The sequence below is a fragment of the Pan troglodytes genome, chromosome 5, assembly GCF_028858775.2.
Source record: "Pan troglodytes isolate AG18354 chromosome 5, NHGRI_mPanTro3-v2.0_pri, whole genome shotgun sequence".
In the NCBI taxonomy this organism is placed as follows: Eukaryota; Metazoa; Chordata; class Mammalia; order Primates; family Hominidae; genus Pan; species Pan troglodytes.
In genome coordinates, this window is record NC_072403.2 from 90915445 (window position 1) to 90931436 (window position 15992).

The 15992-nt window shown below is 34.2% G+C and overlaps 1 protein-coding gene across 6 annotated transcripts in view; it reads right to left on the reverse strand.

Annotated features, from left to right (window-relative positions):
* The window catches only part of PHIP (pleckstrin homology domain interacting protein), a 142580-nt gene that overhangs the window by 9183 nt on the left and 117405 nt on the right, over positions 1 to 15992 (reverse strand). For all 6 annotated transcript variants that reach the window (XM_016955892.4, XM_054686067.2, XM_016955893.4 and 3 more), the window contains 8 exons: positions 13698 to 13823; positions 10830 to 10899; positions 10447 to 10497; positions 10032 to 10181; positions 2838 to 2990; positions 1926 to 2089; positions 1216 to 1475; positions 514 to 711 (listed from right to left, as the gene is read on the reverse strand). In XM_016955892.4, the coding sequence (XP_016811381.2) occupies positions 514 to 711; positions 1216 to 1475; positions 1926 to 2089; positions 2838 to 2990; positions 10032 to 10181; positions 10447 to 10497; positions 10830 to 10899; positions 13698 to 13823 (1172 nt within the window). The remainder of the gene's footprint in view (positions 1 to 513; positions 712 to 1215; positions 1476 to 1925; positions 2090 to 2837; positions 2991 to 10031; positions 10182 to 10446; positions 10498 to 10829; positions 10900 to 13697; positions 13824 to 15992) is intronic.

Sequence of the window (15992 nt, forward strand, 5' to 3'; positions counted from 1 at the left end):
ATATTATTTTAACATGTCACATGGCATATTTTATTATTTACCTTCTTCATCTTTTAAACATAAAGACTTTACAATAAAAACCTGGAGGTGAAAGAACTTGAAGTGTAACAGTAAGGTGTCAAAAGTTGTATTCTACAGTTGTAGACAACCCCAATGAATTATTATTTAGTAAAAGTCAGTCTAGAAAAATAAGTAGTTTTGTGATCCAATAATTAAACATTTTTCTAGAAAAGTGAAGAATGCTACACTGGGTTAACTATACCCTATTTAATTTAAACTTTGAAGATTTCTTTCTTTTTTTTTTTTTTTTCTTTTGAGACAGGGTCTCATTCTGTTTACCAGGATGGAGTGCAGTGGCACAATAATAGCTCATTGCAGTAAATTTATCAACTAATACACATGTGTGACTTTTAAGTGGGCAACCTGAAAAGTGGATATAAATGCTGATTCCAACAAAAGCATTATTTATAATAAGGATCTACTGTATCTTGAAAGATACAAGTAATACCTTACCTTGCTCAATGACAGCTGATGACTTTGAAAGAGTGGACGCCTTTGGGAGTACAGATGACTTCATTTTACGTTTGACTGGCTTTTCCTTTTCCATGTTTTCTTTTGCAGAATTATTCCTAGTGCCATGACTAAAACTGGATTGACCAGGACTGGAAAGAGTATTCAAAGCTTTGGAATGTTTCACAGAATTCTCTAGTACTAAAACATACAAACAAAAAGTTAAAAATTAAGAGTTATTGAACCTAAAGATAAGAAAAAAGGTTAACCTGAATTATTTGAATTAGCCAAGACAACAAAACCTGAAGGATGCTTAAAGCTTTCTTAGGAAAGCTACTTTCTAATAGGAAAAAGGCGTATCCAACTAGAAACTCTTAATAGTTTCAGCCCTTTTAGAAGCTGTCCCATCATTTCAAAATTTCGAAGGCAAGTCTTGGCAAATTGCTAGCTAGTGTGGGTACTGTGATTTAAATTCAGGTAGTTTAGATCAGAGTTGCCATTTTTAAGCATTAGTCTATAATGACCTAAACCTTAATTTAATTCTTCATATTAAAAACTTTTTTTTAAAATAGGAAATTAATAAAGAAGGCAAAAACAACAGTGTCTGCTAGGAATTACTAAAACTCAGTATATTGCATTTGGCAAAGTAAAAGCTTAAATTAAGAAAATCATCATATACATTTCAATTTAGAAAGTGAGTCTTACTTGTTTTCCCTGGTATTGCAGATGTATTAGCTTTTGTAATAAAAGTCTTTGCAGCTGAAGAAGTAGATGGTTGCTCAGTGACAACTGGATCTACAACCACTCGGTTGCTTCTGGTTCGAACCACAGAACTAGATTCTGTTTTACCGTTTATCTGAGCAGCATTGTGTCTTGGCGGTATTGATCGTGTAGGTGTAGAGAATGCAGAGGTAGAGCTTTCTGATTTTAGCTGGGGTTTTAAGATCCTTTTTTTCCTTTCAGGGCTGTAAATAAAATAGTACTGTCAGTCACTCTCATAGCTCTATGTGAACGAATAAAACAATTTATAATATTTTTGGATTCAATATTTGTACTATTATGAAATATGTTAAAATATGAGATTTGTAGTGGATTTCATATGATTGTGAGCCTTTGAAAGTGGATATTTAGTGAAGGATCGCTGTAAATGCTAAAGTTATATGACGGAAAGCATGATGCCATCACTATCCTAAAAATGCTGTTTTACTGTATAGATTTAGCAGTTTGAATTTAAGCACTTACACTAGTATAGCTTTAGTTAAAAGATTAAAAATCCTCCACATCATAGGAACTTGCATGTCAAATTATCATTCTGCAATATAGGGAATAGTAAAGGAAGTATTAAAAAACACCAAGTTCTATCATTTAGATGAAAGTTATAGATCAGCTAGTGGTATTTAAAAGAAATTAAATACCTTGATGCAGCACTACTGGAAACAGAGCTGCTTCTGTTTCTTTTCTTTCTCCTTTTGGTTATGGTATTTCTTTTATGAAAACGAAGAGCAGATTTATAATCTGATAAAACTGAACTAATGTGTTCTTCAAAGAAAGCAGACAGGCGCAAACTCATGCTGTAAATCTGTGAGGGAAAAAAAAAAGTGTTCAACCATTCCTTGGAGGAAAATACCTTTGTTCAGTAAATACTGTAATGTAAATATTTTTCCAATAAAAACTATTTAGAATTTAATTATTGTTTTTTACATCCCTTTTTCCTAATCTTTTGATGAAAAGGTAAACTGAAGCATTTTAACAATTATGTATTTTTGTGTTTAGAACAGAAATCTTTCAAGTTTTGAGATTCTTAAAGAAAAGTCCGACTCTAAATTCAAATGGCTCATACAGACAAAACTTATTGTCAACTTTATTACACTGAAACTATCCCAAAGGTTTGAACCTGTTTTCTATCTAGGACTAGCATCTATTCTTTCTCATTTCGTTGCTATATAGCACTCCTTTGTGATGTCATGTCTGGTCAGAGTGTTAAATTATGTTTTTACTTATTTGTAAAAATCTTCGCAAAAATGCTCCACAAGGCAGATAATAGCTAGAAAACTCAAGGCCAGATGGCTCTGGTGCATACCAGGACAATTTGCATCAACCACACTACTTCAAGAAAAGTAACCATTCCCAGACATCAAAGATAACATCAATGTTATTTCATACAAGGAGCTGAGTAGAAAGGTATAATTTCTTTTTCCAGTAGGACAACATTAAGAATGTAACAGAAAGTTAACTTTGACCTAAATTTTAAGTAAAGCAACATTTAGTCATTTAACACACTCCTCTAACTTAATCTAGTCATAAAAGAAAATAATGTAATTATATACCCTTGATCTTTTGCTTGGTGTATATGCTTTGGAATTACTGAAAATAAGTCTGACATCTTTACATAACTCCATTGGTGACTCATAATTCCCAGCCTCTAAAGTTTCTCTAACAGTAGCAAAATCCATTGGAGTGTCAATGATGTCTCTGTAGTCCTAGGAGAGGGAAAACAGGTGGTGTTATGATTATTACTACACAAAGCATCACTTCTCAGCGCAGGGATTCGCACAGGATTTTTATGATGACTGCAAGTCCTAGAACTCTTAATAATCACTCCTGTTCCCCTTATCAAGAGTCCCTTTTTTCTAATAATTCTTATTTCATACTCCCCCCCCCCCATACTGCAATCAACAATAATTTTCTTATTCAAGAACACAGAAGTTATTAATTTTTCACTGGAGGCTTGGGAGATGGAGTTGTATTGGAAAAGGGAAAGTAAAAGAGTAAGGAAAAAGCCCAGCTCTACAACCGAAAGTTTGAAAGAAAAACTCAAAACTTTATACTACTTATAAATTCTAAAGGTCTGACTCATTAAAACACAACTGTAACTTTAAGGAAATAAAAACAATGGAAGTATGCCAGCATCCCATTTATGCAGACACCTAAGTTCTAGTAATCTCAACTTCAGTACTAAAATTGGGAGTTTTGCTTTGCAGTAATAAAGAATTACGAATGTAAATAGCTGTCACAAAGTCTATGCATGTCACCTGAGATGTCTAACTAGTCAATAGAGTATAAAATTAGGTAACAGATTGGAACCAATAAAAACACACACGTGAAACAGGAAGAGCAACAGAAAATTATCATAATATGGTATATAATTCTAAAATTATCAGAATATGCTATTTTTTTTAGCAGGGACAAAGAGTATTGTACCCCCCTTTTTTGGGAGACACAGTCTTTCTGCTGCCCAGGTTAGAGTGCAGTTGGTGCCATCAAAGCTCACTGCATCCTTGGCCTCCCAGACTCAAGCAACCTTCCCATCTCAGCCTCTCAAGTAGCGGGGACTACAGGCAGGCGCTACCACACCCAGCTAATTTTTATAATTTTTGTAGAGACGGGGTCTTAGCATGTTGCTGAGACTGGTCTCAAACTCCTGGGCTTAAATGACCTGCCCGTCTTGACCTCCCAAAGTGCTGGGATTATAGGCATTAGCCACCACACCTGGCCTGCAGCTTTTCAACAGTCCCTCAGTATGCGACTATATTTTTTGAAGTGTAACAACTTGACTTTGCACCATCAAGTTTAAATTGTGATCAAATACGTCTGACCATGAAGAAGGTGTCCTATAAGGTAGGATTACTGCCTTTACAAATTTTTATTTCTTCTTTTCCAATAGTTATGCCTTTTATTTCCTTTTCTTGCCTTATTGCATTGGCTAGAATTTCCAGTACTACATTGAATAGCAGTGGTGAGAGTGAACATTTTTCAGTCATTCCTAATTCTTAGGGGGAAAGCACTCAGTCTCTGTCACCAGTAAACATGATATTAGCTGTAGATATACTTTTTATAGATGTACTTTATCAAGTTGTGGAAGTTTTCCTTTATTCCCAGTTTTCTTAGGGGTTTTATAATGAATTAATGTCTCATTTCTTCAGATTCTGCATTTGTCTATTTGCCATCTATTCACAGGGCCAATGATGATCTGGTACCTGGGGGGCCTTACAGACCTGGGAAAAGATTGCCCCTTCCTGGGCAGTCTTAGTGAGGGGTTCCACTGAGAACATGTCTTTCATATACATACCAATGAATCCCAAGTATAAAGCCACAATCAGCTCCTTTTCTCACTCTCACACACTAAGCCAGTATTTCCCTGTTTTAAATCATCTCAGGGCTGGGACCAGACAACTAGATACCTGTGCCCCAGAGCCCACTGGAATTATTCAAACTAGCCAATAATAAGCTGTTAACTGTGACCTGCCTTGCATTTCCTGCAGAAACCCCAATAAAGGATTTCTAAGCTTTTCCCTGGTTTTGGTCTCTCCTACCCAACCAAAACCTAGCACTTCCCCTGTGCCACATGCCCTGTGTGGCATGTGGTAAGCCCCAACTTTTCTGGGACTCTTTTTTACTTTTTTTGTTTGTTTGTTAATGAGATAGGGTCTCACTCTATTGCCAGGCTAGAGTTCAGTGGTATCATCTTGGCTCACTGCAATGTCTACCTCCCAGGCTCAAGCAATCCTCCTACCTCAGCCTCATTAGTAGCTTGAACTATATAGGTGCACGCCACTGCACCCGGTTAATTTTTGTATTTTTTGTAAAGACGGGGTTTTGCCATATTGCTCAGACTGGTCTCAAACTCCTGAGCTCAAGTGATCCACCTACCTTGGCCTCCCAAAGTGCTGGGATTACAGGTGTGAGCCACCATGCTTAGCCTGGGACTCGAGTATAATAAACTTTTTCCTTCCAAGCCTTGTTTTCATTTCCTCCTGTGACCGCACTGACTTTACCATAACCAAAATACACATTCACAGAACAAATGGGTGTGAAATTTTGTCAAATATTCTTTCTGGATTACTTGATATAATCATGAGATTTTTCTTCATTCGCCTATTAATATGATGGATTACATTGACTGGTTTTTGAATACTGAACCATCCTTGTATCTCTGGAATAAATAGCGCTTGGTCATGGTATAAAATCATTTTTAAATATATTCCTGAATTCTATTTGCTGTTATTTGGTTAAAGCTTTTTCTTCTATTCTACTGTTATTGTCTGGTTTTGAGATCAGGGGAACACTGGTCTTCATAGAGTGAGTTGGGAATTTTGAGTTTTTCTATCTTCTGGAAGAGATTGTGTAGAATTTGTGTTAATTCTTTAAATGTTTGGTTGAATTCTCCAGTGAAGCCATCCAGGACTAGACATTTGTTTTTTGAAAACTTACAATCACAAATTAAATTTCCTTAACAGGGTTACTGAGTTATTTGCTTCATACTGGGTGAGTTGTGGTAGTTTATACTTTGAATATCGGTCTATTTCATGTAAGTTATCAAATTTATATATGTAGAGTTCTTTGTAGTATTACTTATTTTTACTTTATTATCCTTCTGGTATTTGCAGGGTCTACAGTGATATGCTCTATATCATCTCTGATATTAACAATCTGTCTTCTCTCTTTATAAGCTGTGTAAATCTTAACAGAGGCTTGTCAATTCTGTTGATCTTCTCAAAGAACCCAGGTTTCAATTTCATAGATTTTCTTTATTGTTTTTCTTTTTTGAGTTTCACTGATTTCAGCTCTTTATTATTTCCTTTTGTTGGCTTACTTTTGGGTGATTTTACTCTTCTTTCTCTAGGTTCTTGAGGAGTGAGCTTCGATTATTGATTTGAAACTTCTCCTTTTCTGCTGTACTCTTTAGTACATTTTAGTATTAGAAATTTCCCTGCATTGCTTTAACTGCGTCCTACAAATTTTGATATACTGAATTTATTTTAATTGAGTTCAATGCATTTTTTAAATTCCCATGAGATTTGTTTGATCCATAGATTATTTAGAGGTGAGCTCTTTCATTAACAAGTTCTTGGAGATTTTACATTATTGGCTTTACAAACTTTGTGGATTTGGGCAAAATATTAAAATGATTTTTTAAAATGTTTTGCAATATTTTGGTTAATGTAAAATTTATTTATGTAGAATACTTAATTTTTCTTGGCTCATATCTTGGGCTTCCACCATGTAGTATAGTACATAATAGCTGCTCAATACAATTCTGTTGAATAAATGAACGTTGTAGAATATTAAGCCCATTCATTTCCATCAAAAATTTAATTTTTAACACCTTGCTTTGAATATTTGATTAAACTCAAAATGTGAACCAATATTTTCATATAAAAGGTGAAATATGAAGTGCATGATTAGCCTTAAATATTCCACTAAAGGATGATACAGTTAATTCTGAATTATAAAAAGTAGATTATCCGAAGTTTTCTTTTTCTCTTCTGTGACAGTAATTAACAAAACAACACACCTCCATCATGGAGTACTGCAAGAGGCAAGAGATTACATTTTTCTTATTTCTACTACTTTTTGTTGCCTAACACGTTTAGCTGGTGGGACAGGTTCTAAGTATTTGCTAAATATTGTTCTCATTATTTTGAACATGTAAAAGATGACTGCATTCTTATATATTTCCCTTTTAAGTTTGAAAAGTGAACTACTTTCTTTATATAAAAATTCATTTGCCTATTGTCTCAGAATATCACATATAACTGGTGCACTGGACATAAGGGATACGGGTTCCCATTGTGGCTTTGTCTATAAATAGCTACAAATAAATAGCTATAAATAGTTTTGTCTATAAATCTTAGAGTGATGAGTATCAGTTCAACATCAGTAAAGTGAGTGGCTTGGAGCAGTCTCAGGTCTCCTCCATTTTTTCTGTATGACTGTTTCAGTATTTTCTTTTTGACTTTCAATTGTTGAGTTTTTTCACTCTTATTCTAGGTAAAGATTTTTTTCTTGTATATCCCGATCAGGAATCATAGCTTCTCAAATGTTTACCAATTCTACAAAATTCTTGGCCATCGGGCATGGTGGCTTATGCCTGTAATCCCAGCACTTTGGGAGGCTGAGGCAGGCGGATCACAAGGTCAAGAGATTGAGACCATCCTGGCCAACATGGTGAAACCCCATCTCTACTAAAAATATAAAAATTAGTTGGGCGTGGTGGCATGCGCCTATAATCCCAGCTACTCGTGAGGCTGAGGCAGGAGAATCGCTTGAATCCAGGAGGCAGAGTTTGTAGTAAGCCGAGATTGAGCCACTGCACTCCAGCCTGGAGACAGAGTGAGACTCTGTCCCAAAAAAAAAAAAGAAAAAAAAAGGAAAAAAAAATTCTTGGCCATTAGCTCCTCAAATATTGCTCCTCTCCCATTCTGTCTATTCTCTTCCACTGAAATTTTTGTTAGACATATTTTGGACCTTCTCTTTCTATCCACCACTACCTCTTACCCTCTCCTTCACACTCTTAATCTCTTTATCATTCTGTGTGGGATTCTATAGAATTTGCTTAGATCTTTACACTTACTATCTCTTTAATCTGGTTTTTAAAACTGTCCAGTAAGTTTAATTTCAGTAATTATACATTTCATTTCCAGGATTCTATTTAGTTGATTTTAATATGTCTTCACTCTTTTCCTCTCAAATAACATATTTTTCCCCTATGTTTCTTATTCTTTCATTTATTCCTTTAACCAAAACTATCTATCAAAGTTTAAGTCAACAGCATTTCTTTTTTCTTGGTGGTACATATAATAACAGTAATCTTACAAGGAATGTCATCTCTCTTTTTTTTAATGAAGTACAGTACTTCAGAATAATCTATTACTCAAATTTTCAGGGAGAGTGTACTAATATTTTCATTTGTTGTTTCTGTTATCTTATTATGGTAGATCACTCCCTTATATAGGTGTTGTTTTTTTTTTTTAAATCATTAGTTCATTCAGTTAAGGATTAACATTTTTTCCATAATGGATTTCTATACAAGGGTGGTGCAAATTTGGATTCTAAGTCCATGTATAGTGTAAGTTTAGGAAAATTTCTCCTCTCTGACACTAGAACCACTGGGGGAAACATTCTTTGTTGTGAAAGGAATTATTCAATTCTTCTTTTCATTCAGGGTACAGTTCTTCAATACTTCTGGTTTAGGGTTGGGTTTCAGCTCCAAATTCCTTTTTCACCACTGCCCAAGGACTCAATTATCTCTGTATAGTGTTAATACTTGTGCCTCTAGAATAAAAACATTGTCTTATTTCTATCTCTTCTTTTCTGTGCAAAGCCCAGAATACAAACGCTTAAAACAATGAATAAACTGCAACTTATTTTTCAAAACAATACATAGCTGAGCTTGCAAGAACCAAAGCGAAATCCATAAGTTGTGAAAACACAGAGAGAAATGAAAGCCAGAACATTATAGCATCAGCTCAGTCCCAGGTTTTTTGAAAGGTGAGGTTCTAATTAGCTCAATTTATCACGCCGCTGGAATTAAAGATTTCTCTTCCACATTTAACATTCTATGTTTCTGGCATTTTAAATGACATGAAAAAAGTCATTTTCTGATATTTATCTGTTGATGAAATTTCTCTATTTTCATCATTGTAAGTTAGAACAAAAATTAGCCCGGCTAATTTTTGTACTTTTAGTAGAGATGGGATTTTACCATGTTGGTCAGGCTGGTCTTGAACTCCTGGCCTCAGGTGATCCGCCTGCCTTGGCTTCCCAAAGTGCTGGGATTACAGGTATGAGACACCACACCCGACCCCTGAACTATATAACATTTAATTACTTTTTAAAGGGATGAGAAATCACTCTACATTAAATTTAGATTGCTATGATTGCACGCCAAAATAAATACTTAAATCATGTTTACTTAGCTCTTTTTACCATGTATTCCATAAAGATTACACATTGGCATAACCTAAATATATACAATAATGTCACCTTACATTTGTACACAGTGCTTCACATTTAAAACTATTTTTTGTTTGCTTTTGTTTTTGAGACTCAGTCTCTCGCTCTGTCGCCCAGGCTGGAGTACGGCAGCAGGATCTCGGCTCACTGCAAGCTCCACCTCCCGGGTTCACGCCATTCTCCTGCCTCAGCCTCCCAAGTAGCTGGGACTACAGGCGCCCGCCCCCACGCCTGGCTAAATTTTTTTTTTGTATTTTAAGTAGAGACGGGATTTCACCGTGTTAGCCAGGATGGTCTCGATCTCCTGACCTCGTGATCTGCCTGCCTCGGCCTCCCAAAGTGCTGGGATTACTGGCATGAGCCACCGTGCCCAGCCTAAAAACTATTTTTATATATTCTCTTTACATCTCCATAATCCTGTAAGGATGTAGGCATTATTCTTTTTTTCTAGATAATTGCCATAATAAATTCATGGAATCAGTGTAGGGAAGACAAAAAAAGAAAAAAAAAAGTTCAGATGAGAAAACTAAGGGACTTGCTCAAAGCTGCACAACTAGTAGGAACAGAATAACCCAATTCTTACAGTGTCTTCATTCAGGGCTCCTTCCATTTTACCACGCTATTCAAAATTTGGATTCTCTATGTAGCCAAATGGATAATGAGAACATGTATAAAATAATAAAGAAATAAACTATAATCATAAAAAGTAACTAAAATAGCCAACTGTCATGTAAAAGGTATGTAGCAAACTGACAGGTAAAGAAAATATTTTCAAAAATACTTACTGGATATTCAAGGAGATCTACCGGCTGACGGAAAGGCTCTGAATCTTCACATTGAAATATGAGATTTAACAATTCTTCACACTGTTTCTTCCATGCTTGAATATCGTAAGACTGGGCTCTATTACGTAATCTTCTTCTAGGCTGATGGTCCTGTGATAAAAGTGTTCAAATATATTAATAAAAGAGCACTTATACAATAAAATTTGTACTTTTAATGCAGTCTTAGATAATTGGGTAATATACAGTAATTCAAACAAAAGAAAATATTCACCAAGTTCTAAAAAACATACATTTTGTAATTGAAACTAATTTGAAATACTTGTCTTTTAAAATGCTAAGAGTAAAAAAATAAAGGAAGCTCTTAATACATTTTAATTCATATAAAGTACTTCTGCTAAAACTAAAACTATATTACCTTCCTTTTTCGAGTAGAAGTTCCTGGCACATCAGCATCTTTCTCTTCATCCTTTGAGGCAAGAATTTACCAGATTCATAAAACATTTTAGATGTCATTATACTTTATAGTTGATTAATTAGCAATTATTTCCTTTACACACTGGAACACCTGTAATGTATATGCTGGGGCACTTTATTGACTCATTAAAAAGGTTCCCCTCGTTAAAAATTTTTTTTTAACTATAAGAAGAATATTCTACTGCCAGTTGTTTTTTTTTTTAAAGTTAACTACACTAGACAAAAAATAATGTTCACAACAGCTTTTACCTGAAAACTACAATATGTAAATTTCTTTTTATATAGAGAATATCAATATGGTAATAATAGTGAAATATTACATACCTCAGAATCAGACAAAACCTTCTTCTTCATTGAATTATAAAGTGGAATTATGTTATAACAAGTCTGATCCCTACATAACAAGGAAATGTTAACATGTAAGATTAGAACCATGATAATTTTTTTCCTTAAAAATTTGTCCCTAAAACCATATTTTAAGGTAAAAGTTGAAACTGAAGGCTTGCTTTCTTCTCCATTGGCTTACTCCAATAATTTATGCACACACATTTAACCCTGACCCCTCCACTCTATGTAGAGCTTTCAGTGTGGCCTCAGTATATCATTATACCAAACCCAAGTCTCATCTCCCAGTCTTTGCTTAGGTATCTGCTGTGCTTCTTCCATTCCTCAGTCTTCAAAGAGCTAATACATTTCTTGTCTTCCAACTCTTTATTTTTAAATGTATTTCCTAAAACTTTGTTCTTAACGCATCTTCTCTTGACACTGTACCTTTTGCTTTGATAACTTCACATACTTGTGGTTTATCTGTGTAAATGAATTCCAAAATTCCTGCAATTTGTCCTAACCCTTCTCCTGAGCATTCTACCATCACCTAAAATTCCACGTCTAAACTTAATAGTGACTCCCCAGATATCCTTGTTCCTTTTTCTATTTTTCTTTAACAACATATCATTCTTACAGTAATGGGAATCTTGGTTTTTCATTATTCTTTCCCTTTCCTCCTCCTTATAAACCCAATTAGTGGTCAAGGGCTGTGAACTCTATCCTCAAGTATGTCTGGGCATCTGTCCCTTTCTCACTTTCATAAATTAAGCCCTCATCAACTCTTAGTTGGTCAACTGTAGCAGTCAATCTGCTATTTATGCTTTTTGTCTCTTCTCTGTCAATTAAATTAGACACTGCAGTCAAATTAACATTTTTAAGGCATAGTGTAAAACATGTTATTCTCATGTTAATATACTTTCAACAGCCCCTTGCTCTCAGAGCTTATATTTTAGATTCGTATTCAAAGCCACCTACGATGTGGCCCCAACTCAGATTTATAGCACTGTATCTCTACTGTGACTTCTCCAATTTATATTACCCTTAATTAAAACTCCCTACCTCACGCTGCTCCTTATCCCTGGAATGGCTTTCTTTTCATCTAACATTTCCAGAATCTATCAGTATCTACACCTTGTATACAATGTCTTCTTAACATACTTCTCCTCCCCTGTATCTGAATCCCCATCATAACAGCTAAAAGTAATCCTATTCTTATCTAAACTTTCATACAATTCTCTTACTACTTGTCACAGTTTTCCTTATATTATAGTTTCTTACAGATTTATCTATCCTATGAAACTGTATTAAAAGGATCCATCACATTACTTTGTATGTATCAATTGCTTGAAATTTTGCCAAATAACTCAATTAAAAAGTATAATAATCAAAATTTCAAGGAATACTTAATATCTTGAAGACTATCTGCTAAAAAAAAAGTATTTTTAAACAAACTATACACATCTAAAAAAAATGCCACGGATTTATTTTTAGAAATATACAATACAAATGCTTTAAGTATTTCGTGAATCTGTCTTCAAAGACATTTCAAAGTAGCCGTTTGAAAGAAATACATTTCACAGACTTTCAAATGTATTAACAATTTTCATCTAAATTATTTCACTGAAATATGAATATACTATCTCATGTAGTTCTACTGATTCTCTTTGAAAAAACAGATACACATACACATAGTTATAACACTTATAAAAAATTACAGACATAAGAGTCTTCAGAGGATAATGCTTAATTACTAATTTCAATAAGGAAAACAAAAGCATAGCAATAATAGCCCCCAAACCATTGGAAAGCAATAGATTTCTTAGAGAATAAGGTAGAGAAAGGGCACAAACTTTACCTTATTAATTATGTTTGGGTTTTCTTATACTCAAATGACCTGCATTCCTCAGTTAAAAAACATTAATCAAAAAGGAGCTCAAAGATTATGTCCATTAATGAGAATGAAGCAGGGATGTTTATTAAAAAAAAAACACTGAATAATCCTGAATTTTTCATTATGTAAAAATGAAAGCTGATAACAGCTAAGTAAGCTTTTAAAATGCTGTTACTACTTCTCAACCAGGAAAAAAAAATTCAATACAAATAATGACATGTAATCACAGCAGTCTTTGTACAAAATATAGAATTCATTTCTCTGCCTTCAACTTAGGAGGCTCAATTCATTATATGATTGCATAAAATCCTTAAGATAAGGAAGGGAAAGTACTTCTGCCTTAATAAATAGTGCTTATCACTCTTGTTATGGGATCAATGAGGAAGTAAACTTGACTTTGAAGAAGAATCATGAAAGTTAAATTCAGTCTCCTGCTGGACTATTTAAATACTTGTTAATATACTTGACAGGGGCAATATACTGTTAGGATGAAAAATTCTCAAATCAGATGGCAGACACTCATTTACCGTGCAACCTTATACATGTTAACCACTATAGGCCACAGTTTCCTCAATTCAAAATTCCAGATAATTATCTCTTCCACCTGTAAGATTGTTATTTGGGTTAGAAGAGTTAACGTAGGTAAAACATTACATGTTAAATAAATTTTTACTATTATTATTGTCTAACAGATTGAGAAAATAATCTTTTTTTAAACAATTTTAACCTTAAAACACAATGGTAATACGATTTTTATGATTTCATTCTTATTATTAGCCAATGAACTGTTTCTTCTGAAACCCAGGATCAAACCAGAGACCTTTAGATCTTCAGTCTAATGCTCTCCCAGCTGAGCTATTTTGGCTACTCTTAAATGTTTCTTCTTTACAAACAGTATGTTTTCTATTTTAAGAGGAACTGTAGTGCCACTAATTACTAAAACTATCATAATTACATATGAAAAGATAACTTACTTTATAAAATGTAGAAGAAGATCAGTCACGAATTTAGCAGATTTCACAATAGGGCTTCCAGGCTCATTAAATGTTCGTGTATTATGCTCTATATATCGAACTTCCCACATCAGGGAAGAAACCCGCCTTAAAAAAACAAAATATAGAAGTTTTAACTTCCTTATATTTAGAAATATGTGTACATCATTTAAAACCAAGACATTCCAACTTTTCAACTTCAGTCTAAACCAACTGTAAAAACCATTGGTCTTATAAAGTCATTTTCAAAGAAGCATAACTGCATTTGTGTTAGGGGAAAAAAGAGGGGCAACCATAACTACGTATTTGCATACAAGATGTCTGGAATGGAACACACCATATTAACAAAGGCCTCTTTTTGGGAGGGAGAACGTCTATATGGGGAGTGGCAGGAGAGTAGAAAGGGGAGAGTTTTAAGTTTTGGCTTTATATATTTTTGTCATCTATGCTGTCATTTTTTGGTAATAAAGAACCCTGACTTCTGAACAAAAAGGAAACAAGTAATTTTAATCTAATTATCTTACTGGTAATCAAATGACATATACAAATGAGAAGTTAACTGACAGCCACCTTATGAGATACAAAATCATAAAAATATAGCATGCTAGTTTACCAAGAAACCTAAATGAGAATTATTTTCTGAACACTTAATTGACAATGCTAAAATAAAATCTGGAGTTTTACAATTTTATTTCTGAAAGTAAATAAAAATCCAAGGACAACTTTTGAGAATATTATCTAATATGTGGCCCGACTTAAAATAATAAAGAAAACACTTAGAAAATCTTACTGATTGTGAACAGAAATACAATCATATGGAATAACACTGTGTCTAATTGTGGACATAGAAACATAAAGAAAAACTGTGCATTTCAAATAGATTCACAAGGCTCATTCTGATAACAGAATCACCGATATCTTCAGTGTATCATATAGAAAACTGTGTGTAAAATAAAGTATTAGATTAATACCAGCAGGGCAAACTGACAGTAATAGTTTAACAAGAGATTGAACTAGAAGTATCACGAAAGAAAAACAAACTGTAAGAAGTCTAACACCAATCAGTGAAGGAAGAAGCAAAAACCTTTAAACAGTGAAATAGTACTGGAAGTCATCATTGTATTGAATAAGAACATAACTTAGGTTTATAACAGAGTTTATTATCAGGTTGGAAAACAGGCAATTTCTAATTCATGTAAGTATTGTCTTTCAAATGTTTTTTTCCTAAATTGGCTACAAAACTAGGGTAATGCCAAAAGCCTATTTAAAATATAATGTATCTTGAAATACGGATGTTCCTCAACTAACGATGGTGTTACATCCTGATAAACCCACTGTAAATTCAAAATACCATTAAGTCAAAAATGCATGCGATATACTTAACCTAGCAAATATTTTACCTCAGCCAAGCCTACCTCAAATGTGCTCAGAACACTTACATTAGCCTATGGTTGGGCAACATCATATGGCAATCAACTGTACAATACACTGTACAGTATTGGTTTAACCTCATGATCACGTGGCTGACTGGGAGCTACTGGGAGCTGTAGCTCACTGACATTGCTCAGCATCATGAAAGAGTACATCACAAGCCCAGAAAAAGATGAAAATTCAAAATTTGAAGTATGGTTTCTACTGAATTCATATCCCTTTCATATCACTGTAAAGCTGAAAAATCTAAGTCAAACCATTGTAAGTCAAACCTTATGTATAGTATACTTTAGCAATTACCATGTTGAGCAATATGTGAGATATTTACAACAATATTGGAAGACATCAGCAGCTTATATTTCTAGTTGCAGTCCAACAATTAGTGTATGTATACAAATAGTTCTTTCCTTCTCATCCACCCATGTCTTGTTTCATCTCTGAAGCACTAGGTTTAACTTCCAATCTTTAGCAATTTAAGGGGTCAAGGGAGAAAGAGGAATATAGTTAGGAATTCCCTTTTTTTTTTCTCTTAAACTTCCAACACCTGATATTGGAAAAGACTTGAAGAATGCTTTGAGGGTGGGATGGTTGGGAACCACATAGCAGGGAGGACTTCTCCTTATCTCTGCGCTTTTTGACAAATATCAAGGAAGCAACAGCAAGTACACCTAAGAAGATCAGAAAAATCTTTAGAAACTAAAGTCTAATATATTAGTTTTCTTTATTCCAGTGGTTCTCAATCAAGGACAATTATGCTCCCCAGAAGACATGTGACAATGTCTGAACACATTTTTGGTTTTCACAACTAGGGGGCTGCTACTGGCATCTAGTGGGTACAGGCACAGG